Source organism: Gorilla gorilla, chromosome 8 (genome assembly GCF_029281585.2).
Source record: "Gorilla gorilla gorilla isolate KB3781 chromosome 8, NHGRI_mGorGor1-v2.1_pri, whole genome shotgun sequence".
In the NCBI taxonomy this organism is placed as follows: Eukaryota; Metazoa; Chordata; class Mammalia; order Primates; family Hominidae; genus Gorilla; species Gorilla gorilla.
The window spans coordinates 104883924-104909999 of NC_073232.2; the positions used below are offsets into that span (position 1 = coordinate 104883924).

The 26076-nt window shown below is 39.0% G+C and overlaps 1 protein-coding gene across 1 annotated transcript in view; it reads left to right on the forward strand.

The window, feature by feature from the left end:
- KIF11 (kinesin family member 11) overlaps positions 1-26076 on the forward strand; it is a 63004-nt gene that overhangs the window by 17184 nt on the left and 19744 nt on the right. The window contains exons 7-14 of the mRNA XM_031015337.3: positions 2962-3052; positions 3299-3541; positions 6809-6904; positions 11445-11533; positions 18881-18968; positions 20265-20453; positions 22920-23127; positions 24067-24239. Coding sequence (XP_030871197.1) covers positions 2962-3052; positions 3299-3541; positions 6809-6904; positions 11445-11533; positions 18881-18968; positions 20265-20453; positions 22920-23127; positions 24067-24239 — 1177 coding nt within the window. The remainder of the gene's footprint in view (positions 1-2961; positions 3053-3298; positions 3542-6808; positions 6905-11444; positions 11534-18880; positions 18969-20264; positions 20454-22919; positions 23128-24066; positions 24240-26076) is intronic.

Genomic DNA, 26076 nt, shown 5'->3' on the forward strand with positions numbered 1-26076 from the left:
GATAAAATGTGGCTGCTATAGTTGATTTTGGAATGGGACGCTCTGAGGCTTACCTCCTTAGCCTTATGAAGGGGTCCCTGAGGCACTTTTGTGGAGCCCCCTACTGATATTAGAATATAGTTTGAAAACCCTTGCATTGAATAAGGATTAGAAGTTAGGTCTTTTAAAATCGCTTTATTTTAATGTGGGAGACAGATGGTCACTAACACTGGCTTTCATGGGGTGAAAGGGATGATTTTTTTCGCTCTAAATACCTTTTACCGAAATATAAAATTCCTTTTTAAAAAATTGTTTATTTTCCTCTCTTACCATTCTATTCATTGAGATATAAAATCCCTGTCATAAATTTACGTAAGTTAGAAACTCCTTTTTTCTTGTAAAGACCCCTACAGGACAAATTCCAAATTCTACAGATATAGTTTACTAAAACAGAAGTGTTTTTTTTTTGTGTGTGTGTGGTCTTTAAACCTCAGAATGTAATAGAAAAAGCAATGGATTGCAATTAGATATTTGCGTGTAGTCTCAGTTTCGCGGTTAATTCAGTATGTGACTTTTTGTAAATAAGTGAATTTATCTGCTTATCAGTTTCTCTGAGCTACAAAATTATTGTTAGGATTAGAAGTCTTATTTCTTTTCTGGCTCGTAGTTGAAAATTTCTATAAAATGCCATAACAATTACAGTTGCAACTCTAAAAAAGTTTGCATTTAAAGAAAGAAGAAAAATATAACATAAAAGTGATTAAGATCATGGAATTTTGGATGATTTCAAAATTTTAATTGAATTTTCACTTAATGGCTTTCCAATAAAATGGAAATTTTATTCTGTGGTTGATTATAACTTAATTTCATGTAGAATTTTGAGAACTGAACTAAAGACTAGGTAAAATTTCTTTAGGTACATTTCACTAAAGTATAAAATTTCTATTTTTCCTTTTTTCTTGTATGTAGACTTGTATAAAGGTCATTTTTTATGAAGGTATGTAACAAAGAGGAGAAGCTAATTCAGTTTTCCCAAATTAGAGCTAACTTCAATGCTTATTTGTATTAATTGCCTAATCTGGATTAGGAATGGGTAGATAATGGTAGAAAAACATGAGATGAATAGTATTATTATTATTATTATTATTTTTGAGACAGAGCCTGTCTCTGTCCCCCAGGCTGGAGTGAAGTGATGTGATCTCGGCTCACTGCAAGCTCTGCCTCCCGGGTTCACGCCATTCTCCTGCCTCAGCCTCCTGAGTAGCTGGGACTACAGGTGCCCGCCACCACGCCTGGCTAATTTTTTGTATTTTTAGTAGAGACGGGGTTTCACTGTGTTAGCCAGGTTGGTCTCAATCTCCTGACCTCGTGATCCGTCTGCCTCGGCTTCCCAAAGTGATTACAGGCATGAGGCACCATGCCTGGTGGAGATGAATGTTATAATTCAGATCTATAGTTTACATTTATGTTTTTTCTTAGGTCTTCCTCCTTTTCTGTAATTTTAAATAATTTAAATAATTTTACAAAAATGATACTTGGCTGGGCGCGATGGCTGACGCTTGTAATCCCAGCACTTTCGGAGGCCAAGGTGGGTGGATCACTTGAGATCCGGAGTTCAAGACCAGCCTGGCCAACGTGGTGAAACCCCGTCTCTACTAAAAATACAAAAATTAGCTTGGTGTGGTGGCGTGTGCCTGTAATCCCAGATACTCGGTAGGCTGAGGCAGGAGAACTGCTTGAACCCAGGAGGCAGAAGTTGCAGTGAGCTGAGATCACGCCATTGCACTCTAGCCTGGGCAATAAGTCTCAAATAAATAAATAATTAAATAATTAAAAAAGATACTTAATTTTTTTTTTTAAGTAACATGAAAGTACAAAGAAGAAAATTGAAACTTACCAGATTCTCTGTCAATTGTCAGTGATATTAACAAACATAATAATGTTCACGAAATGCCATTGGATACAGAAAGAATGTCTTTGGTCATCTGTATAATTTTTTTTCCCCCTAAGATAAAAGCACAGTATTTGTTTTGTTTTTTGTTTTTTTGTTTGCTTGTTTGTTTGTTTGTTTTTTTTTTTTTTGAGACAGTGTCTCACTTTGTCACCCAGGCTGGAGTGCAGTAACTCAATCATGGCTTACTGCAGCCTTGACCTCCTGGGCTAAAGTGATCCTCCCACCTGAGCCTCCAGGGTAGCTGGAACTGTAGGAGCGTGCCACCACACCCAGCTAATTTTTAAATTTTTTTGTAGAGATGATGGTCCCACTATGTTGCCCAGGCTGGTTTCGAACTCCTGGGTTAAAGTGACCCTCCTACCTTGGCCTCCCAAAGTGTTGGGATTACAGGCATGAGCTACCACCCCTGGCCTGAATATCAGTATTTAGCATAAGGTAGACTTTTGAACATTTTATAATCTAGCAGTGATTATCTTGTAGTGTTTTAGTAATCATGCTGTTTACTATTTCTGCTGTTAGGGGATAGGAGTCATCTATTTCTGATGACAGTCTCAAAGCAGAGAAGTGTACTTGTGCATGTACACAACAGCTGACATGGATGGGAAGGTGGAAGAGTAAACTAATGCCTTACCTGGTACCATTTGAATTTATGGTAATGACATATTTCAAATGGTTCTTATGAATAGAAGATTGATTACAAGCCATCTCTTCTTGACATACCAGGCAACTGTTTCGACCCCACCCACATCCAGCTTTCAGAGGTGCCTCAGGATTCTAAGTCTTTTAGATTTTTTTTTCAGATAGCTTCTTATTGATGCCTCTTTTGCAGGCAGTAGATATGAGAAAACAAAATCCTAATCACTGTTCTATCCGTCTCCTATCTTCCAAAATATTCTTGATGTCTCCTGTCTGATGTTATCTTTCTCTACTCATGTGGATTTAGATCTTCTTTCCTGTTTTCAGTATTTCAGAAGCAGCAAATGCTATTTTACATTATAATGACCGGGCAACTTGATATTGTTTTCTAGTCGTTCCCACTCAGTTTTCTCTGTTACAATACATATGAAAGAAACTACGATTGATGGAGAAGAGCTTGTTAAAATCGGAAAGTTGAACTTGGTAAGCATCCACCTTAATACTACTGTTTCACTCTTAAACACCTTATAGAGCAGCTTGAAATTTTGTCCTTGAGACAAAATTTTTGTGGTCACTGGGTGATTAGCTTTGTAGTGGGAGAAGAAATTTGTTAATTACAGAAAAAATTATTTTGCTGGCGATTTAATACATTATGTATCCTGTGAGAATGAAAGTCTTTGAATCCAAATCCAATAGACTCACTTTTTATTTTTATTTTTAAAATTAAAGGTTGATCTTGCAGGAAGTGAAAACATTGGCCGTTCTGGAGCTGTTGATAAGAGAGCTCGGGAAGCTGGAAATATAAATCAATCCCTGTTGACTTTGGGAAGGGTCATTACTGCCCTTGTAGAAAGAACACCTCATGTTCCTTATCGAGAATCTAAACTAACTAGAATCCTCCAGGATTCTCTTGGAGGGCGTACAAGAACATCTATAATTGCAACAATTTCTCCTGCATCTCTCAATCTTGAGGTAAGCCCTTTGAAAGGAAGCTGCAAGTGTAGTAGCTGTAATTCTTATTTAGCTATTATATATTTTAAAAGTTCATTTACTAGGATGGACACAGTGACTCACACCTGTAAACCCAGCACTTTGGAAGTCCAAGGTGGGTGGATCACTTGAGCTTAGGAGTACGAGACCAGCCTGGGCAACATGCCGAAACCCTGTCTCTACCAAAAATACAAAAAATTAGCTGGGTTTGGTGGTGTACACCTGTGGTCCCAGCTACTTGGGGGGCTGAGGTGGGAGGATCACTTAAGCCTGGGAGGCAGAAGTTGCATTAAGCTGAGATCATGCAACTACACTCCAGCCTGGGTGGCAGAGGGAGACCCCAACTCAAAAAAAAAAAAAGTATGTGTATAAAAAAAAAAGAAAAGTGTGTGTGTGTGTGTGTGTGTGTGTGTGTGTATATATATATGTATATATGTATATGTATATATGTATATATATGTATATATGTATATATGCGTATATATGTATATATGTGTATATATGTATATATGTATATATATGTATATATGTATATATGTGTATATATATGTATATATGTATATGTATATACACACACACACATATATATAGTAGGGAAAAAAAGTTCATTTAGTAGCTTCATTTTTTTTTTTTTTTGAGACAGATCCCACTCTTGTCCCCCAGACTGGAGTGCGATGACGTGATCTCCGCTCACTGCAACCTCCACCTCCCAGGTTCAAGCGATTCTCCTGCCTCAGCCTCCCAAGTAGCTGGGATTACAGGCACCTGCCACCACGCCCACCTAATTTTTGTATTTTTAGTAGAGACGTGGTTTCACCTTGTTGGCCAGGCTGGTCTCAAACCCCTGACCTCAGGTGAGCCGCCTGCCTTTGTCTCCCAAAGTTCTGGGATTACACGCGTGTGCCACTGCTCAGCCTAGCTTCGTTCATTCTATGCTATAATGTGAAAGAATCTGGACATTGCATATGAATATATACAGGAGGACACTCCTGAAGAAGTTATCTTTTTCCTTCCTGGCAGAGTTTTTAACCTTAAAAAGCCAGTTTCTTAATGGCTTTTTCCACACAGTCTTCAAAGAAAATTGCTGTGGTCATTAGCAGTGGGTGGTGTATGGAGATTTAATTGAGGACTTAGAAGCAGGTCAAGTGAATGCTCGCTAGTGTGGTAGAGGCTGCTTAGAGAACACTGAAGATGGTGTTGGATGTGTGAGAACAGAGAGGAAAACCAAGAAAAGTAACAAAGATGGTAAAATGTACGCTTATTTTATTGCTATCATCTGCCTTAAGTGGAAATTTTATTTATTTATTAATTTTTTTACTTTTAGAGGTAGAGTCTCATACTGTTGCCAAGGCCGCAGTACAGTAGCATGATCATGGCTCACTGCAACTTAAATTCCTGGACTCAAGTGATTCCCCCAACCACAGCCTCCTGAGTAGCTAGTACTACAAGTGTGAGCCACCAGGCCTGGCTAAGTTTTGTTTTGTTTTGTTTTAAATAGAGACGGAGGTCTCACTATGTTGCCCAGGCTGGTCTTGAACTCCTGGGCTCAAGGGATCCTCCTACCTCAGCCTCCCAAAATGCTGCGATTATAGGCATGAGCCACCTCGCTTGACCTAAATGGATTTTAAAAAGCTTTTTTAGGCCAGGCATGGTGGCTTACGCCTGTAATCCCAGCACTTTGGGAGGCTGAGGTGAGTGGATCATCTGAGCTCAGGAGTTCAAGACCAGCCTGAGCAACATGGTGAAACCCCATCTCTACTAAAAAATACAAAAAATTAGCTGGGCATGGTGGTGCACGCCTGTAATCCCAACTACTCAGGAGGCTGAGGCGGGAGAGTTGCTTGAACCCAGGAGGTGGAGGTTGTAGTGAGCCGAGATTGCGCCATTGCACTCAAGCCTGGGTGACAGAGTGAGACTCTGTCTCAAAAAAACAAAAAAGCTTTTTTAAGGTGTCCAACTTCCCCTTCATTAAAAAAAAATCTTTGTTGAGATTTAATTCACATACCATAAAATTCACTGATTTAAAATATATTAATTTAATAATTCTAGTATATTTACAGAGTTGTCCAACCATCACCAAAATCTAAGTTTTGAACATTTTCATAACCTCAGAAAGAAAGCCTGTACCCATTGAAATTACTTTTCCATTTGCCCCACTCCCATCTCTACTGCTTTTTGCATCTATATATTTGCCTATTCTGGGTATTTCATATAAATGGAATTATGTAATATGTAGTTTTTTGTGACTGGCTTCTTTCACTTAGCATAATGTTTTCAAGGTTCATCTGTGTTGTACCAGCAATACTTTATTCCTTTTTACAGGTGAATATTATTCTACAGTATGGATATGGGATTTTTTTGTTTTTTTTTTTTTGAGATGGAGTCTCGCTCTGTTGCCTAGGCTGGAGTGCAATGGTGTGGTTTTGACTCACTGCAGTCTTCGCCACCCGGGTTCAAGTGATTCTCCTGCCTCAGCCTCCTGACTAGCTGGGATTACAGGCGCCTGCCACCATGCCTGGCTAATTTTTGTATTTGTGGTAGAGACAGGGTTTCACCATGTTGGCCAGGCTGGTCTCGAACTCTTGACCTCATGATTCACCCGCCCCGGCCTTCCAAAGTGCTGGGATTACAGGTGTGAGCCACTGTGCCGGGCTGATATAGGACATTTTGTTTATTCATCAGTTGGTAGATTCATTGAGCTTTGTGGTTTTTTTGTTTTGTTTTGTTTTTTTTTTGAGACAAGGTCCCTCTCTGTTGCCCAGGCTGGAGTGCAGTGGCACATTCACTGCAACCTCAACCTCCTGGCCTTAAGTGATCCTCCCACCTTAGACTCCCAAGTAGGTGGGACTATAGGCGCATACTACTATGCCCAGCTAATATTTATTTATTTATTGTAGAAACAGGATCTCCCTATGTTGCCAAGGCTGGTCTCGAACTCCTGGGCTCAAGTGACCCTCATGCCTTGGCCTCCAAAGTGCTGGAATTACAAATGTGAGCCATCACTGAGTTTAAGAATAGTCTAAAGGAAATTATCCTAAGGGTCGAGACTCTGAAAATTGAAGAGAAGGGAAAAAAGGATTGAACAGCTTCCTTTTTAAAGGTTGGGCATAGTGGTCTTAATGACTAGATTTTAAAATTAGATATAACTATAAAATATTACTTGTAAGTTATTATATAACATATTTTAGATAACAGAACTACATTATTCTCACAATATCTTCAGTAATTGACCTTTCCTTTCCATGACAGGAAACTCTGAGTACATTGGAATATGCTCATAGAGCAAAGAACATATTGAATAAGCCTGAAGTGAATCAGAAACTCACCAAAAAAGCTCTTATTAAGGTAACTGTGAATTTTTGTAGAGTAATGTAATCTTGTTTGACAAATGTGAAAATAAGAAACTGAAGTGGGAGATAATAGTTAAACAAGATTTGTTAAATTGCCCATGGAAGGCTTTTTATATAGTGATTTAAACTAAATGTCTTACATGTTAACATATTTTTTTCTAATGCTAGTATGTTGACTTTACCAACTTTATCAACTGAGTTGGTACTCTTAGCAAAATTTTCATTTATTTACATTTACAAAATTTATTTATTTGCATTTTTGAGGTATAATTTACATGCCATAACATCCACCTAATGTGAGCATACAATTCAATGATTTATAGTGCATTTACAGAGTTGTGGAGTATAACCACGATCTAGTTTTAGAAAATTTGTTATCACTATCCAGTTTCCCTTTGCTCCTTTACAATCATGTGGCCACTGACCTGCTTTCTGTCTATAGATTTGCCTTTTCTGGACGTTTCCTATAAATGGAATCATGTAATATTTGGTCTTTTGCATCTAGTTTCTTTTGCCTAGCATAACCATTTGGGGTTCCACTTATAACATGTATCAGTAGTTTCTTTCTTTTTATTGCTGAATAGTATTCAATTATATGCTGATAATATGACATTTGGATCATTTCCAGTAATGCCATTGTGAACATTTCTGTACATGTCTTTGTGTTGATGTGTTTTCATTTCTCTTGGCTAGATATCTAGGGATTTAATTTCTGGGTTGTATAGTAAGTTTATGCTCTAAGAAACTTTTCCAAGTAGCTGTACCACTTTGTATTTCCTACAGCAGTTTATGAGGTCTGCAATTTCTCCACCTCCTCTTTAACACTTGTTATGGTCGGTCTTTTTAATTTTAACCATTCTAAGGAGTATAAAATGGTACTTCAGTATGGTTTTTTTGTTTTTGTTTTTGTTTTTGTTTTGAGATGAAGTCTCGCTCTTTCACCCAGGCTGGAGTGCAGTGGCACGATCTTGACTCAGTGCAACCTCCGCCTCCCAGGTTCAAGTGATTCTTCGACCTCAGTCTCCCGAGTAGCTGGGACTACAGGTGTGCACCACCACGTCTAGCTAATTTTTGTACTTTTAGTAGAGATGGGGTTTCACCATGTTGGCCAGGCTGGTCTTGAACTCCTGACCTCGTAATCCGCCCGCCTCAGCCTCCCAAAATGCTGGGATCACAGGCGTGAGCCAATACGCCTGGCCCCAATATGGTTTTCATTAGCATTTCCCTAATGACTAATGATGTTGAACATCTTTTCTTGTGCTTATTATCTATTTGTTTATCTTTTTTGGTGAAATGTCTATTCAAATGCTTTGCCCAATTTTAATTGGTTTGTCTTATTAAGTTGTAAGAAGTTCATGTAGTCTAGATACAAGCCCTTAATGAGATATGATTTGCAAATATTTCCTCCCAGTCTGGCTTTACTTTTTCCTTTCCTTGATGTTTTTTTTTTTTAAATAAAGTTTTTAGTATTGAGATGATTATAGATTCACATGCAGTTATAAGAAATAATACAGAGAAAACAGGCCAGGCACGGTGGCTCATGCCTGTAATCCCAGCACTTTGGGAGGCCGAGGTAGGCAGATTGCTTTAGATCAGGAGTTCGAGACCGGCCTGGCCAACATAGTGAAACCCTCATCTCTACTAAAAATACAAAAATTAGCTGGGCGTAGTGGCACGTGCCTGTAATCCCAGTTACTCAGGAGGCTGAGACAGGAGAATTGCTTGAACTCGGGAGACAGGTTGCAGTGAGCTGAGATTGAGCCACTGCACTACAGCCTGGGAGACAGAGTGAGGCTCTGTCTCAAAAAAAAAAAAAAAAAAAAGTAATAATACAGAGAAATCCTTTGTACATTTTGTTGAACTATAGAATATTACCACGGGGATATTGATATTAATAACAATCCACAAATCTTTCCCAATTTTCCTTACACGTGTATGTGTATGTGTATTTAATTCTAGACAGTTTTGTCACATGTATAGGTTCATGTATTTACCACCACAATCAAGATACTGAACAGTTCCATCACCACGAGGACCCTTCATATTGCTCTTTTGTAACCACTTTTCTTCCCACCATATCCTTCCTTTCCTGGTACCCAGTAACCTGTCCTCTATCATTTCAAGACTGTTATTGATTGGAATCATACATTATGTAAACGTTTGAGATTGCCTTATTTATTTATTTATTTATTTTGAGATGGAGTCTCACTCTGTTGCCCAGGCTGGAGTGCAGTGGTGCGATCTCAGCTCATGGCAACCTCCGCCTCCCGGGTTCAAGCGATTCTCCTGCCTCACTCTCCCAAGTAGCTGGGATTACAGGTGTTTGCCACCATGTCCAGATAATTTTTTGTATTTTTAGTAGAGATGGGGTTTCACCATGTTCGCCAGGCTGGGTCTCAAACTCTTGACCTTGTGATCCACCCACCTTGGCCTCCCAAAGTGCTGGGATTACAGGCTTGAGCCACTGCACCCAGCAGATCTTTCTTTTTTAGTACTAAGTAGTAGTCCATGGTGAGTATGTACCATACATACAGTTTTTGTAACCATTCACTTATTGAATAACATATGAGCTAATTTCAGTTTTTTTGCTATTACAAACAAAACTGCTATTGACATTCATTTATAGGTATTTATGTAAACATAAATTTTTATTTCTCTGGGATAATTGCCCAAGAGTGCAATTGCTGGGTTGTATAATAATTGAATGTTTATTATTTTAGGGAACTGCCTGTTTTTCAAATTGGCTGTATCATTTTACAGTGTATGAGTGATCTAGTTTCTTCACATCCTCACCAGCATTTGGTGGTGTAACTTTTTTATTTTAGTCATTCTGATAGGTGTGGTAGGTGATAGATATCTCATTGTGGTTTTTAACTTGAATTTTTCTAAAGGCTAATGATGTTGAGCGTCTTTTTAATGTGCTTATTTGATGTTTATATATTTATGTATATATAGCATATACATATATTGCATATTTATATATAACATATACATGTATATATATATTTATTTCCCATTATAATTTATCTGTGGAAATATCTGTATATTTGTCCTGTAGAGTTTTACCATAGTATCTTTTGACGTGTTCCTCTGTTCTTTGTATTTTCTGTAAATTGGTAGCTGAATCTTGAGGCTTGATTAAATTCAAGTTTTGTCTTATTTATTTTTGGCAAAACTAATTCATAAGCAGTAGTGTCTTCTTCCATTTAGAAGTATGTAATGTCTGGTTCTTTGTCTTGTTTTTTTTTTGAGACGGAGTCTCACTCTGTTGCCCAGGGTAGAGTGCAGTGGTGCCATCTCGGCTCACTGCAAGCTCCACCTCCTGGGTTCACACCATTCTCCTGCCTTAGCCTCCTGAGTAGCTGGGACTACAGGCGCCTGTCACCACGCCCGGCTAATTTTTTGTATTTTTAGTAGAGACAGGGTTTCACCATGTTAGCCAGGATAGTCTTGATCTCCTGACCTTGTGATCCGCCCGTCTCGGCCTCCCAGAGTGCTGGGATTACAGGCGTGAGCCACCGCGTCCAGCCAGAGGTATAGTTCTTATAGGAAAGGCAGGACACATGCTTGATTAATTTCCTTTATTTGCCAATTTTGAGAATAATGAGTTAGTTTCCTAGGTTTCTTAGTGTCATTATAAACTCCTAGATTTAAACTATTTGTGTTAACCCATTGTAGTTGTTCTCCTCACCGATGCTCAGATTGGCTCATCTTTGGCCACGGGTATGTTAGTCTGTTTTCATGCTGCTGATAAAGACATACCCGAGACTGGGCAATTTACAAAAGAAAGAGGTTTATTGGACTTATAGTTCCACATGTCTGGGGAGGCCTCATAATCATGGCGGAAGGCAAGGATGAGCAAGTCACATCTTACGTGGGTGGCAGCAGGCAAAGAGAGAGAGCTTGTGTGGAGAAACTCCTGTTTGTAAAACCATCAGATCGCGTGAGACCCATTCCCTGTCATGAGAACAGCATGGAAAAGATCCGCCCCTACGATTCAATCATCTCCCACCGGGTCCCTCCCGCAACGCGTGGGAATTATGGGAGCTACAAGATGAGATTTGGGTGGGGACACAGAGCCAAACTATATTAAGGGGTTACATCTTCAAGTGGCTTATTGAGTTGTTTTGATTAACCTAGTAGGCTTTGCTTAGCTTATTTCCTTGTCTTATTTGACAAGATATTCCGTGTTCATCTTGAATATTTTCTGCCTCAGTCCTGGAATCTGATGCTTTTATAAGGAATCCTGGTTCATTTTAGTGTGAATTACTGCTACCAACCTGGGTACTGGAGGTTGTGGTTTTTCTTGGGAAGTCCATATTTCTAGAATGAGTGTATTTAAAAAGGAGCTTTGAAAGATTTTATTTCTAAACAAATTAATATTGATTAAAAAGTATGGTTATAACTTTTTATCATACTTCTTTAAGTTTTAAAAGACATAAAAAGGCTAACTTTACATTTTATTTGTTGCATGTCCTTCCCAAACTGAATGAAAAAAGTACTAAACTGACACCTACAACATTCCTCTTGTGTAGGAGTATACGGAGGAGATAGAGCGTTTAAAACGAGATCTTGCTGCAGCCCGTGAGAAAAATGGAGTGTATATTTCTGAAGAAAATTTTAGGTAAGCCCTTGGCTATGGAGTTAATTTCCAAGAATAAGCATTTCTGATAACAGGCTATTTGAAGTAAAACTTATGTAGCAGTAAGTAAAATCTTTATATCCAGTGCCGATAAATACTTCATTTTGTGTGTGTGTGTCTGTGTGTGTGTGTGTGTGTGTGTGTGTTTTCTTTTGAGACAGGGTCTCGCACTGTCACCCAGACTGGAGCGCAGTGGCACAATCTTGGCTCACTACGTCCTCAGTCTCCTGGGCTCAAGCGATCCTCCTGTCTCAGCCTCCCAAGTAGCTGGGATTATAGGCATGAGCCACCACACCCTGCTAATTTTTGCATTTTTTTGTAGAGACAGGGTTTCACCATGCTGCCTAGGCTTCTATTTTGTTTTGACATTAACAAGTAGCTATCAAACACTTTTTAAAAACCTTTTACTAACTTTTAATTTTTAAATCATTAATTCATATGAAGTTTCAAGAAGAGTACAAGAGAGGTTTCATGTATTCTTCACCCAGTCTTCCTCAGTGGTTATCTCTTAAATAATTATAGTACAAGGCTGGATGTGGTGGCTCACACCTGTGAATCCCAGCACTTTGGGAGGCCAAGGCAGGCAGATCACCTGAGGTTGGGAGTTTGAGATTAGTCTGACCAACATGGAGAAACCCAATCACTACTAAAAACACAAAATTAGCCGGTGTGGTGGTACATGCCCGTAATCATAGCTACTCCAGAGGCTGAGGCAGGAGAATTGCTTGAAGCTGGGAGGTGGAGGTTGTGGTGAGCCAAGATCGCGCCATTGCACTCCAGCCTGGGCAACAAGAGCGAAACTCTGTCTCAAAAATAAATAAATAAAATAATAGATAAATAAAAAATAGGCTGGGCGCCGTGGCTTACGCCTGTAATCCCAGCACTTTGGGAGGCTGAGGTGGGCAGATCACCTGAGGTCAGGAGTTCGAGACCAGCCTGGCCAACATGGTGAAACCCCGTCTCTACTAAAAATACTAAAATTAGCCAGGCATGGTAGCAGGTGCTTGTAATCCCAGCTACTCGGGAGGCTGAGGCAGGAGAATCACTTGAACCTGGGAGGCAGAGGTTGCAGTGAGCTGAGATAGCAGCATTGCACTCCAGCCTGGGGAACAAGAGCGAGACTTCATCTCAAAAAAAAAAAAAGGAAAAAATAATAATAAAATAAATAAAAAATAATTATAGTACAATATCAAAGCTGGGAAGTTGACCTTGATACACTATGTGTATTAGTTTGTTCTTATACTACTATAGAGAACCACCTGAGACTGGGTAATTTATAAAGAAAAGAGGTTTAATTGGCTCACAGTTCCATAGGCTGTACAGGAGGCATGGCTGGGGAGGCTCCAGGAAACTTACAATCCTGGTAGAAGAGCTAAGGAGAAGCAAGCACATATTCACATGGCGGCAGGAGAGAGAAAGTGAAGAGGAAAGCACTGCACACTTTTAAACAACCAGATCTTGTGAGAACTCATTCACTATCATGAGAACAGCAAGGGGGAAGTCCATCTTTATCACTCGGTTATCTCCCATCAGGTCCCTCCTCCAACATGTGGGGATTATAATTCAACATGAGATTTCAGTGGGGACAGAGAACCAGACCATATCAACATGTGTATATAGTAGTTCTATGCCATTTTGTCACTTGTATAGATTTGTGTAACCACCACTGCAATCAAGATACAGAACTATCCTATCATCACAAGGATCTCTCTTGCTAATTCACTATAGTCACACTCACCTCATCTTTTCCATGATTCCTAACCCCTGGCAACCACTAATCTGTTCACTTTTTAAAGCCCTGGAGTAATTTGTTCACAGGAAAGCTTTTATTGAGGCCCATTATATAAAACAACAATAACAGAGAAAACAAGGGGAAGAAGGCAAGTGGGATGCTAAGGACTATAATTTGAAAATTCCTGATTGTGTTTATCCTTGAAGATATTAGGAAGCAAGACTTTCACAGAGCATTTTTTAAAAGTTAATAGTGATAAAAGATATTAGACCTAATAATCAGAAGCATTTTAGTATAATCTTTTACTGAACTTTTTTGTAGATGTTAACACTCTAATAGTATATAAATCATTTAATAAACTTAGTTTTTTCTGTGTTATTTCCAGCTGTCATAATGTATTCCATGAATGTGTAAGATGCCCTAGAATCAGAACAATGTAAGATTGTGGGTTAGTGAACAGTTTACCATCACTAATGGAGGTGTTCTTTTTTTGATGCTTTAGAAGTAAAAAATAATTGGTGAGGCACTCAGTCCTGGCCTGTAGTCTTTAGAAATGATATTGATTATTGGAGGCTTTCATCTTTTTGATTTTATTTTTGAACTTAAGAAGTAACTTTGGTTTTCGTTTTAGTCCCATGATTGAAAATATGGTGTTTGCTCTCTTTTTTTTTAACTTTTATTTTAGTTTCAGGAGTACACGTGCAGATTTGTTCTATAGATATATTGCATGTAACAGGAGTTGGTGTATATATTATTTTGTCACCCAGATAATAACCATAGAACCCGATGGATAGCTTTTCAATCCTTACTCTCCTCTTACCCTCCACCCTCAAAGAGGCCCAGGTGACTATTGTTCCCTTCCTCATGTCCATGTCTGCTCAGCATTTAGCTCCTACTTATAAGTGAGAACGTTCGGTGTTTGGTTTTCTGTTCCTATGTTAGTTTGTTTAGGACAATGGTATCCAGCTCCATCCATGTTGCTGCAAAGGACATGATCTCATTCTTTTTTTTTTTTTTTTTCGAGACAGTCTTGCTCTGTCACCCAGGCTGGAGTATAGTGGTGTGATCTCAGCTCACTGCAACCTCTGCCTCCCAGGTTCAAGTGATTCTCCTACCCCAGCTGCCCGAGTAGCTGGGATTACAAGCACCTGCCACCATGCCCAGCAAATTTTTTTTTTTTTAAGTAGAGATGGGGTTTCACCATGCACCATGTTGGCCAGGCTGGTCTTGAATTCCTGGCCTCAAGTGATCAACTCACCTTGGTCTCCTGGCGTACTGGGATTACAGGCATGTGCCACTGCACCCAGCCATCTTGCTCTTTTTTATGCCTGTGTAGTATTCCATGGTGTATATGTACCACATTTTCTTTATCCAGTCTGCTGTGGATGGATAGCTAGGTTGATTCCACGTCTTTGCTGCTGTGAATAGTGCTATGATGAACATATGTGTGCATGTGTCTTTATGGTAGAACAATTTATATTCCTTTGGGTATATACCCAGCAATGGGATTGCTGGCTCAAATAGTATTTCTCTGTGTGTGTGTGTGTGTGTTTTTTTTTTTTTTTGAGATGGAGTCTTGCTCTGTTGTCCAGGGTGGACTGCAGTGGCACAATCTCGGCTCACTGCAAACTCTGCCCCCCAGGTTCAAGCAAGTCTCCTACCTCCGCCTCCCAAGTAGCTGGGATTATAGGCACCCACCACTGCACCTGGCTAATTTTTCTATTTTTAGTAGAGATGGGGTTTCACCATGTTGGCCAGGCTGGTCTCGAACTCCTGACCTCAAGTGATCTGCCCACCTCGGCCTCCCAAAGTGCTGGATTACAGGTGTGAGCCACCATGTCCTGCCGGTATTTCTGTTTTAAGTTCTTTGAGAAGTCGCCAAACTACTTTCCATAATGGCTGAACTAATTTTCATTAGTAGCATATAAGTGTTCCCTTTTCTCCACAACTTTACCACCATGTGTTATTTTTTGACTTTTTAATAATAGCCATTCTGACTGGTGAGATGGTTTCTCATTGTGGTTTTGATTTGCATTTCTCTAACAATTAATGGTGTTAAACATATTTTCATATGCTTCTTAGCCACATATATATCTTCTTTTGAAAAATGTCCACATCATTTGTCCACTTTTTTTTTTTTTTTTGAGACACAGTTTCACTGTTGCCCAGGCTGGAGTGCAGTGTGGCACGATCTCAGCTCACTTCAACCTCCACCTCCTGGGTTCAAGCGATTCTCCTGCCTCAGCCTCCAAAGTAGCTGGGATTACAGGTGCCTGCCACCATGCCCGGCTAATTTTTGTATTTTTAGTAGAGATGGTATTTCACCATGTTGGCCAGGCTGGTCTTGAATTCCTGACCTCAAGTGATCTGCCCACCTCCACCTCCCAAACTGCTGGGATTACAGGTGTTAGCTACCGTGCCCAGCTGGGTGTATATGATTTTATACTTAGAAAACCCCATAGTCTCTGTCCATAAGCTCCTAGATCTGATCAACAATTTAAGCAGAGTTTCTGGATACACAATCGTTGTACTAAAATCAGTAGCATTCCTATATACCAATAATGTCCAAGCTGAGTGCCAAACAAGAATGCAATTCCATTCACAATAGCCACAAAAACAGTAAAATACCTAGGAATACAACTAACCAGAGAGGTGAAGGATCTCTACAGTAAGAATTATAAAACACTGCTGAAAGAAATCAGAGTTGACACTAACAAATGGAAAAACTTTCCATGCTCGTGGATAAGAAGAATCAATATTGTTAAAATGGCCATACCACCCAAAGCTATTTACAGATTAAATGCTGTTCCTCTCAAACTACCAATGACATTCTTCACAGAAGAAACTATTGTAAAATTCACGTGGAACTGGAAAAGAGCCCAAATAGCCAAAGCAGTGCTAAGCAAAAAGAACAAAGCTGGAGGCATCGCATTACCTGACTTCAAACTATACTACAGGGCTACAGTAACCAAAACATCATGGTACTGGTACAAAAACAGACACAGACCAATGGAACCGAATAGAGAGCCCAGAAATAAAGCCACACACCTACAGCCATCTGATCTTCGACAGAACATGCAATGGGGATAAAACTGCCTGTTCAATAAATCGTGCTGGGATAACTGCCTATCCATATGCAGAAGATTGAAACTGGACCCTTTTCTTAACGCCCATATACAGAAATCAACTCAAGATGGATTAAAAACTTAAATGTAAAACCTAAAACTAAAAACCCTTGTGAAAAACCTAGGTGTTTGTTCTCTAATACACATGAGGCATAATCTGAGATAGTTTTGTCTGAAAAAGCTGTTGGAATTAGTACAGTGTCAGTCAGAGAAGAATCACAAAAACTACAGCCAACATTTAAAACAGGATAATGCTTTATTTAAGCCAAGCTTAATAGACATTTTAAAACCATATCAAAATCATCTCATCCATACAGTAACAATGTTGTATTATCCCTTGGCATTCACTATAAAAAAGCATTTCAAATAATCCCGTTTTACATAAAAGATCTATTTCTATTTATTTTATTTTATTTTTATTTTTATTTTTGAGACAGAGTCTCACTCTGTCACCCAGGCTGGAGTGCAGTGGCGCCATCTTGGCTCACTGCAAGCTCCGCCTCCTGGGTTCACGCCATTCTCTCGCCTCAGCCTCCTGAGTAGCTGGGACTACAGGTGCCCGCCACCATGCCCTGCTAATTTTGTTTTTGTATTTTTAGTAGAGACGGGGTTTCACCATGTTAGCCAGGATGGTCTTGATCTGCTGACTTCGTGATCTTCCCGCCTCGGCCTCCCAAAGTGCTAGGATTACAGGCGTGAGCCACCACGCCTGGCTGTAGAAGATCCATTTTTAATAAAAAGCTAATATATTTAATCAAAAGACTATTAGAATTAACTCTTCTCTTACAGCTCTTTTCTAGCTTTTCCTTTAGTCAACAATATCTCTAGCTAATATGTTAAGGGAATTTGTATTCACGGAAGAATCTTTGTCATTTAAGCATAATGTGAAATAGAAAATTGTTGGTTGTTATCAAAGAATTAGATGAGCAAATACAGGCATTCATTTCTGAAACTTACTAATACTCAAGAAATCAGAGACCCATTAAAGTGGGTTTGGAAGACCTGTGAGCTTTGCGCTTGAGAAAAGCATTCTCTATTTTACTTTTTATGACTTCTTTTGACTTCGACTTCATCTTCTGATATTTTTGTTGAATTTCGTTTCTGCTGTCAAATTTTTAGTTTCTAAAAACTCTTTTCTGCCATCCCTGTCTCTCCTTTTGAAAAATACAGCATCCTTTTATTTTATAGATCTATTCCTTATCTCAGAAACATTATTAATGTTATTAAAGTTTTCTTTTATGTTTTTCTTTCCTTTGGGATCTTTTTTTTCCCTGTTGTGATATCTGTCATTTGTATTTATTTTCTTTAAATGTCTAGTGATTTTTGGCTGGCAATTAAGATGGATTAGAAGCTTTGTACATGGGTGAAGATTATGGACCTGTAAGTTCACTATAGATGAAAAAGTGGTGATCTCAGTCTTAAGTCTGGGCTTCCATCAGATATCATTCTTTGTTGGATTTTTTTTCTTTTGGTCTAGCCCTCAGTCTTTCCTGAGAAGATTTGCCCAGTTTGCTTGGCGATTTTTCTAGCTGCTGCTATTTTTTTATTAGAGTGGGTATAGGGGGCTGAGGATTCCATCATTTAGTATGTAGATTTACACTTAAATGCTCATTTCTAGTCCCTAAACCTTCTACAGTCCATGATGTCTAGTGAAAGTGAACCTGGAAATTCTGCTGCAATTCCTATAGACTAGTGGCTGTCAATGGAAGTGGTGTTGGGGGACCGGTGGTGGTGGGTGGTTTTGTCCCCCAGAGGACATTTGGCAGAGTCCAGAGACATTTTTTATTGTCATGACTTGGATGGTACTGAACATCCTAAAATGTACAGGACATCCCCACAATGAAGAATTATTTGATCCACTAGTGCTGAGGCTGAGAAACTCTGCTCTAGAGAGTAATCCTTTGTTCTCATGAGGGTTACGCGGTGGGGTGAGAGTGGTGTTTGTGCGTGTTGCAGCAGCAGGGGGTGTAATTGCTCTGTATACATACTTTAAGTCTCAGTTTTTAACCCCTAATCTTACCCCTTCCTTCTAAGATACCTGATGCCTTCAATTCCCACATTTTTCCAGCATTCTGTGGGGCATATTTATATTCTGTATCCCTGATTATAGACACTTAGGTTGCATTCCCTCCTCTCTCTACTTTGAGTTATAGTCCGTCCTCTGTTAGCTTTCTAGCTTCTCAAATCTGGTACACACATGCTTTTCCCCTCATAGGTAGGGATTCTTAGTTTCAGAATTGAGGGCAAGGGAAAAATATTTCATTTATAAAACAAAGACAAGGAATATAATTTGTTCTTTGTAATTTGTATTTATTGCTTATTGACACAGGTATCAAGTGACACTTGGGTATCAAGTGATGGTGATAAATGTTGGAAATGAGTTTGTGTAGCTGTCACAATTGTGTTAGAATACATTTTGTAGGAGTTAGAAAAAAATATTAACTGTTAAACTCATATTAAACTTTATTTTAGAGTCATGAGTGGAAAATTAACTGTTCAAGAAGAGCAGATTGTAGAATTGATTGAAAAAATTGGTGCTGTTGAGGAGGAGCTGAATAGGGTAAGCATTTAAAATGATATTTACTGTTATGTGAAAAGCAAATATTGAAAGAAAATTTTAGAATGAAAGATCTAATATTTTTTCCTTCAAGATTTTTTTTTTTTTTAGACGGAGTCTCGCTCTGTCACCCAGGCTGGAGTGCAATAGCGTGATCTCGGCTCACTGTAACCTCTGCCTCCCAGGGTCAAGCGATTCTCCTGCCTCAGCCTCCCGAGTAGCTGGGATTACAGGTGTGCACCACCATGCCTGGCTAATTTTTTTTGTATTTTTAGTAGAGACAGGGTTTCACCATGCTGGCCAGGCTGGTCTTGAACTCCTGACCTCATGATCTGCCCATCTCAGCCTCCCAAAATGCTGGGATTACAGGCGTGAGCCACTGCACCCAGCTCCTTCAGATTTTTTTGAAAAAAAAAAAAAAAAGAAAAAGATTTTATTTTGCTGACCCTTATACTGAAAGTAAGTTATATCATGATTTTTTACTATCATTAATCACATCAAAAAAGCTGACAGCTTATATTTATAAAACATTACAAGAAATTAACTGAATTGTTTGATTTTGTTATTGAAACTACAAAATAGTGAATGCTGAAGCATTTTTGTTAACATGTTTATCAGATGAAGGAATACAGATATTGGGAGAGACTGGATGTTAAATAAAAGTAATATAACTAGGGTAGGCAAGAGGCCTGACCTTTCAGGGCCACCCTCATATTAATACCTTTATTTATTTATTTTTAATTATTTTTTAGAGACAGGGTCTTGCTCTGATGCCCAGGCTACAGTGCAGTGGCGTAATCATATCTTACTGCAGCCTCAAACTTCTGGTCTCAAGCAACTCTCCTGCCTCAGCCTCCTGAGTAGCTGGACTTCAGGCATGCACCACCATGCCCGGCTAATTATTTTATTTTTTTGTAGAGATGGAGTCAGTCTCGCTATGTTGCCCAGGCTGGTCTCAAACTATGGGGCTCAAGTGATCTCCTGCCTTGGCCTCCCAGAGTGCTTGGGTTACAGGTGTGAACCACCTTGCCAGGCCACATTAACACTGTTATATTCAAATCCATTGACAATGTTGAAGGAAACTGAAGAATTAATAGTACTACACCAAACTTATTATTTAATCTCAAAGTGTTGAGTAAGATTACAGAAAGAAACAGGATGACATATTTGTGTTAACCTACTGGGTAACTTCTTACAACTTTTGCATGGAAATAATTTGTTTCATTTTTCTAATCTTATGAACTAGCCAGATATCCTACCAGCCAGCTCAGCGTTTTTTAAATTCTATCTTATATTTAGGTTACAGAGTTGTTTATGGATAATAAAAATGAACTTGACCAGTGTAAATCTGACCTGCAAAATAAAACACAAGAACTTGAAACCACTCAAAAACATTTGCAAGAAACTAAATTACAACTTGTTAAAGAAGAATATATCACATCAGCTTTGGAAAGTACTGAGGAGAAACTTCATGATGCTGCCAGCAAGGTTTGTCCCTTGTGTTGATTTGTACTCATATTAAGTAGAGAATGGGTAGAAAAAATTTTCTGTGCTTAAGCATTAAATATTCTGTTTATTCACCCCAAATGGTATTTCTGTCCATTTAAAAAACATTATTTTACTATTTCATCCATATTTTTCTCACTGGAGATGTCGACTTATGAAAAAACTACTCCTGCTCCTGGAGTTTTGAAAATAGAACATAACTTAGCCGGGAGTGGTGGCTCACGCCTATAATCCCAGTATTTTGGGAGGCCAAGGCGGGTGGATGACCTGAGGTCAGGTGTTCGAGACCAGCCTGACCAACATGGAGAAACCTGTCTCTACTAAAAATACAAAATAAGCCGGGCGTGGTGGCGCATGCCTGTAATCTCAGCTACTTGGGAAGGCTGAGGCGGAAGAATCGCTTGAACCCGGGAGGCAGAGGTTGCGGTGAGCCGAAATCACACCATTGCACTCCAGCCTGGGCAACAAGAGCGAAACTCCGTCTCAAAAAAAAAAAAAAATGGGGCTGTAAACTAGTTCAACCATTGTGGAAGTCAGTGTGGCAATTCCTCAGGGATCTAGAACTAGAAATACCATTTGACCCAGCCATCCCATTACTGGGTATATACCCAAGGGACTATAAATCATGCTGCTATAAAGACACATGCACACGTATGTTTATTGCGGCATTATTCACAATAGCAAAGACTTGGAACCAACCCAAATGTCCAACAATGATAGACTGGATTAAGAAAATGTGGCACATATACACCATGGAATACTATGCAGCCATAAAAAATAATGAGTTCATGTCCTTTGTAGGGACATGGATGAAATTGGAAACCATCATTCTCAGTAAACTATCGCAAGAACAAAAAACCAAACACCGCATATTCTCACTCATAGGTGGGAATTGAACAATGAGATCACATGGACACAGGAAGGGGAATATCACACTCTGGGGACTGTTGTGGGGTGGGGGGAGGGGGGAGGGATAGCATTGGGAGATATACCTAATGCTAGATGACGAGTTAGTGGGTGCAGCGCACCAGCATGGCACATGTATACATATGTAACTAACCTGCACAATGTGCACATGTACCCTAAAACTTAAAGTATAATTAAAAAAACAAACAAAAACAAAAAACAAAAAACAAAAAACAAAAAAAAAAGAAAAAGAAAATAGAACATAACTTTATAATATATTTTGTAGACACTTAGAATAGTGATGCTGTGATGCTTTTTCTTTGTGGGGATGATTGAACCTAATTAGTCATTAAGAATTTAGTATGTTCTGGCCAGGCATGGTGGCTCACGCCTATAATCCCAGCACTTTGGGAGGCCGAGGTGGGTGGATTGCTTGAGGTTAGGAGTTCGAGACCAGCCTGACCAACATGGTAAAACCCCATCTCTACTAAAAAAAAAAAAAAAATACAAAAATTAGCCAGGCGTGGTGGCACATGCCTATAATCCCATCTACTCGGGAGGCTGAGGCAAGAGAATCACTTGAACCCAGGAGGCAGAGGTTGCAGTGAACTGAGATCATGCCACTGCACTCCAGCCTGGGTAACAGAGCAAGACTCTGTCTCAGAAAAAAAAAAAAAAGAATTTAGTATGTTCTGATGATGAAAGATGTTGAAAGTATTTAATTTTTTATTAGTTGTACTTTTTTTTTTTGAGACAGACTCTTGCTTTGTAGCCCAGGCTGGAGTGCAGTGGCATCATCTCAGTTCACTGTAACCTTTGCCTCCCGGGTTCAAGCGATTCTCCCGCCTCAGCCTCCCAAGTAGCTGGGATTACAAGCGCCTGCCACCACACCCAGCTAATTTTGTATTTTTAGTAGAGACTGGGTTTCACCATGTTGGCCAGGCTGGTCTCAAACTCCTGACCTCAGGTAATCCACCTGCCTAGGCCTCCCAGAGTGCTGGGATTACAGGTGTAAGCCACCACGTCCGGCCATTAGGTGTACTTCTGAGGAAATAGTAGAACATAGAAGGAAAAAAATTTCTGAGGAAGCACAATTATTGCAATAACTGAAAAAATCAGTTTTCCTTGCTTGTGTAGATGGCTACAGGAAGGGAAATAAACATTACTGGGCATCTGGATAAATTAGCATGAGTTAAAGCATTTCTTCTGATACAATGTCTAAAATTGACTTTTTTTTTTTGAGACAGAGTCTCTCTCTGTCACCCCGGCTGGAGTGGCAGTGGCACAATCTCTGGCTCACTGCAACCTCCACCTCCCAGGTTCAAGCAATTCTCCTGCCTCAGCCTCTTGAGTAGCTGGAACTACAAGTATGTACCACCACGCCCAGCTAATTTTTGTATTTTTAGTAGAGACGGGGTTTCACCATGTTGGCCAGGCTGGAAAATTTACTAGTTCTTATCAAGATAAATCCTTGTGTAGATACTTTCATCAGATTCCTTTCACCATATCCATTTTGTCTAACACTTATTTTTAAAAATATAGCTGCTTAACACAGTTGAAGAAACTACAAAAGATGTATCTGGTCTCCATTCCAAACTGGATCGTAAGAAGGCAGTTGACCAACACAATGCAGAAGCTCAGGATATTTTTGGCAAAAACCTGAATAGTCTGTTTAATAATATGGAAGAATTAATTAAGGATGGCAGCTCAAAGCAAAAGGCCATGCTAGAAGTACATAAGACCTTATTTGGTAAGTTCAGGCTGTTCTGTTCTAGTCTTGATGTGTTAAGTGTAATGTTGATTTCAAAACTGATAATGTAATTTTGTGAAACATAGATGACGGTATCACCAATACTCTCTACCATGCACAAACTATTTGTTCAGGGTTAAGATTAATGCTTTTATTGTCTTTAAATTAAAACAAATCTTTTTTCCCTCCCCACCCTCCCTTCTGTTTTCTATAAAATGTTACATTTATTAAGTAACTAAGTATATAAACGTTAGAAGTAGAAGTCCTCTTTTTCCCTGACTCTGGCTCCTGACCCTGGGTCATTGACCATAGGTGTTATTGTTAAATTTCTTGGGCCTTTTTCTAGAAATTTTTTGTGCATAAACATTCTGCAACTTTTTTTGGGGGGGGCATATATATCTTGATGGTTTGCTATATTGTCAGAATATGTTTGTGTCTCATTGTTTTTAACTATTATCTCCCTTTAGAAAAAAGTATGTTTATTTAGTGTGAAATACTATCCTCATTATGGAAAATTTGGACATCCAGAAATATAAAAATTTTAAAAATCATCTAGACTCTAGTCTCACTAAGCCAAGCACTATACATTTTGGTATTGATTTCCAGTTTTTTTTTTCTTCTGTAAACTTACCATAATTCTGTATATTATTTTTAGTTGGAGATTAATTGTAGAATATTCTAATTCTTTGTGTACTATGAATTATAGTTATGGGTCTGATACACTTACAAATATGTTAAGGGCTTACAGAGCACTATAGAAAATTGTAATGTATATTTAAATATTTCCTTGCTTTGTAGTGAGCCAGTTCTTTTAAGCTCGTTATTACAAATTCTACAACAAGGGTATACTTTTGCCAACTTCTTTGAAATGGTTTGAACTGTATTTAATATATTTATGTCAAAGTTTACATCTTTCTGTTTTTTGTTTGTTTGTTATAGGTAATCTGCTGTCTTCCAGTGTCTCTGCATTAGATACCATTACTACAGTAGCACTTGGATCTCTCACATCTATTCCAGAAAATGTGTCTACTCATGTTTCTCAGATTTTTAATATGATACTAAAAGAACAATCATTAGCAGCAGAAAGTAAAACTGTACTACAGGAATTGATTGTTAGTACATCCTTTAAAATATTTTTGAAGGGTTGAATTTGATAAGTATTTAATGAAATATTTTGAAGGGTTACATTTGATAAGTTTATAAACAATGTTAACTGCTATTCTTCTTGAGCTTTACTAAACACAGTCATAGACACGTCACTGTGAGAGACTACATATATATATATTTTGTTTTGTTTTGTTTTGTTTTGTTTGTTTTGAGCTGGAGTCTCGCTCTGTCGCCCAGGAGTGCAGTGGCGTGATCTCGGCTCACTGCAAGCTCTACCTCCCGGGTTCATGCCATTCTCCTGCCTTAGCCTCCCGAGTAGCTGGGACTACAGGCGCCCGCCACCACACCCGGCTAATTTTTTGTATTTTTAGTAGAGATGCGGTTTCACCGTGTTAGCCATGATGGTCTCGATCTCCTGACCTTGTGATCCACCCGCCTCGGCCTCCCAAAGTGCTGGGATTACAGGCATGAGCCACCGTGCCCGGCCAGCCTCTCCTTTTCTTTATTTGTATTTATTTATTTTTTTCAGCCTCTCCTTTTCTCGGCTCACTGCAACCTCTGCCTCCTGGGTTCAAGCAATTCTCCTGCCTCAGCCTCCCGGGTAGATGGAATTATAGGCATGTGCCACCACGCCTGGCTAATTTTTGTATTTTTTTTTAGTAGAGATGGTGTTTTACCATGTTGGTCAGGCTGGTCTCGAACTCCTAACCTCAAGCAATCCACCCACCTCGGCCTCCCAAAGCGCTGGGATTACAGGCGTGAGCCACCGTGCCCGGCCGAGAGTACGTTTATATTTTTAAAGACAGATCTCTCCACTGTTTATTCTGTCCCAGAAAGATTATTTTCAAATGTATGGAACTAACTTTTGAAACCTTTTTCACTCATGTCTTGTAACATTAGGAGTAGCAGTTATTAGTGAGGCTTCTAATGACTAAAGGGCAAGTTTAGCACCACATGATATCAAGGGACTTGTTAGTTGGCCCAGAAATTGGCAAGTCACTCTTTCCCCAGGGGTCCTGGACCCAACCAGAAGGGGATATTGGGTAGTTGATTTTAAAACTACAGTAATATATGATAGTAATAATGGTGCAAGAAAAATATCTTAGAATTCTGGGGACACATATCACTTCTTAGGGTTAGATCTGTGTGGCCCCTTCTGGGCCATAACTATAAATCTTTTCTCCAGAGTTCTATGGTAGTCACTCATCTAATTGCACTTAATATTACCTCCTTCATACTTGATTTATATATAGTCTTTATTTTATAATTGTATGGTTGGTCTAGGAAGTTCTTAGCCATATAATTTATTTGTTTTCTTTGTGCAGAGTCTTTGCCTCCCTTTTTCAGTTTAACAATATTTATTAAACATTTTCCAAGTAAATACTACAAATGTTAGCTGACCCTCTGCCTCAATTCAGTGCTTAGATGACATTATTTGATAGGTTTTCTCAATCACCCACATTTGACAAAGTTAAAAGATATCCTGTCAGTACTAACTTTTCAAATATTGATTCATTCATTAAATGGTGGTCTGTATATATACAGGCATACTTCAGAGATATTGCAGGTTTGCTTCCTGACCACTGCAATAAAGTGAATATTACAATAAAGCAAGTCATGAATTTTTTGCTTTCCCGGTGCATATAAAGGTTATGTTGACCAGGCGCAGTGGCTCACACCTGTAATTCCAGCACACGCCTGGTGGGACAATCAGAACACAATGTTTATCAGTTACATTTGCTGTCTTATAGGGGTACAGTTTATGGTACCCCAAGACAATTACAATAGTAACATCAAAGATCATTGATCACAGTGTATAATGAAAAAGTTAGAAATACTGCA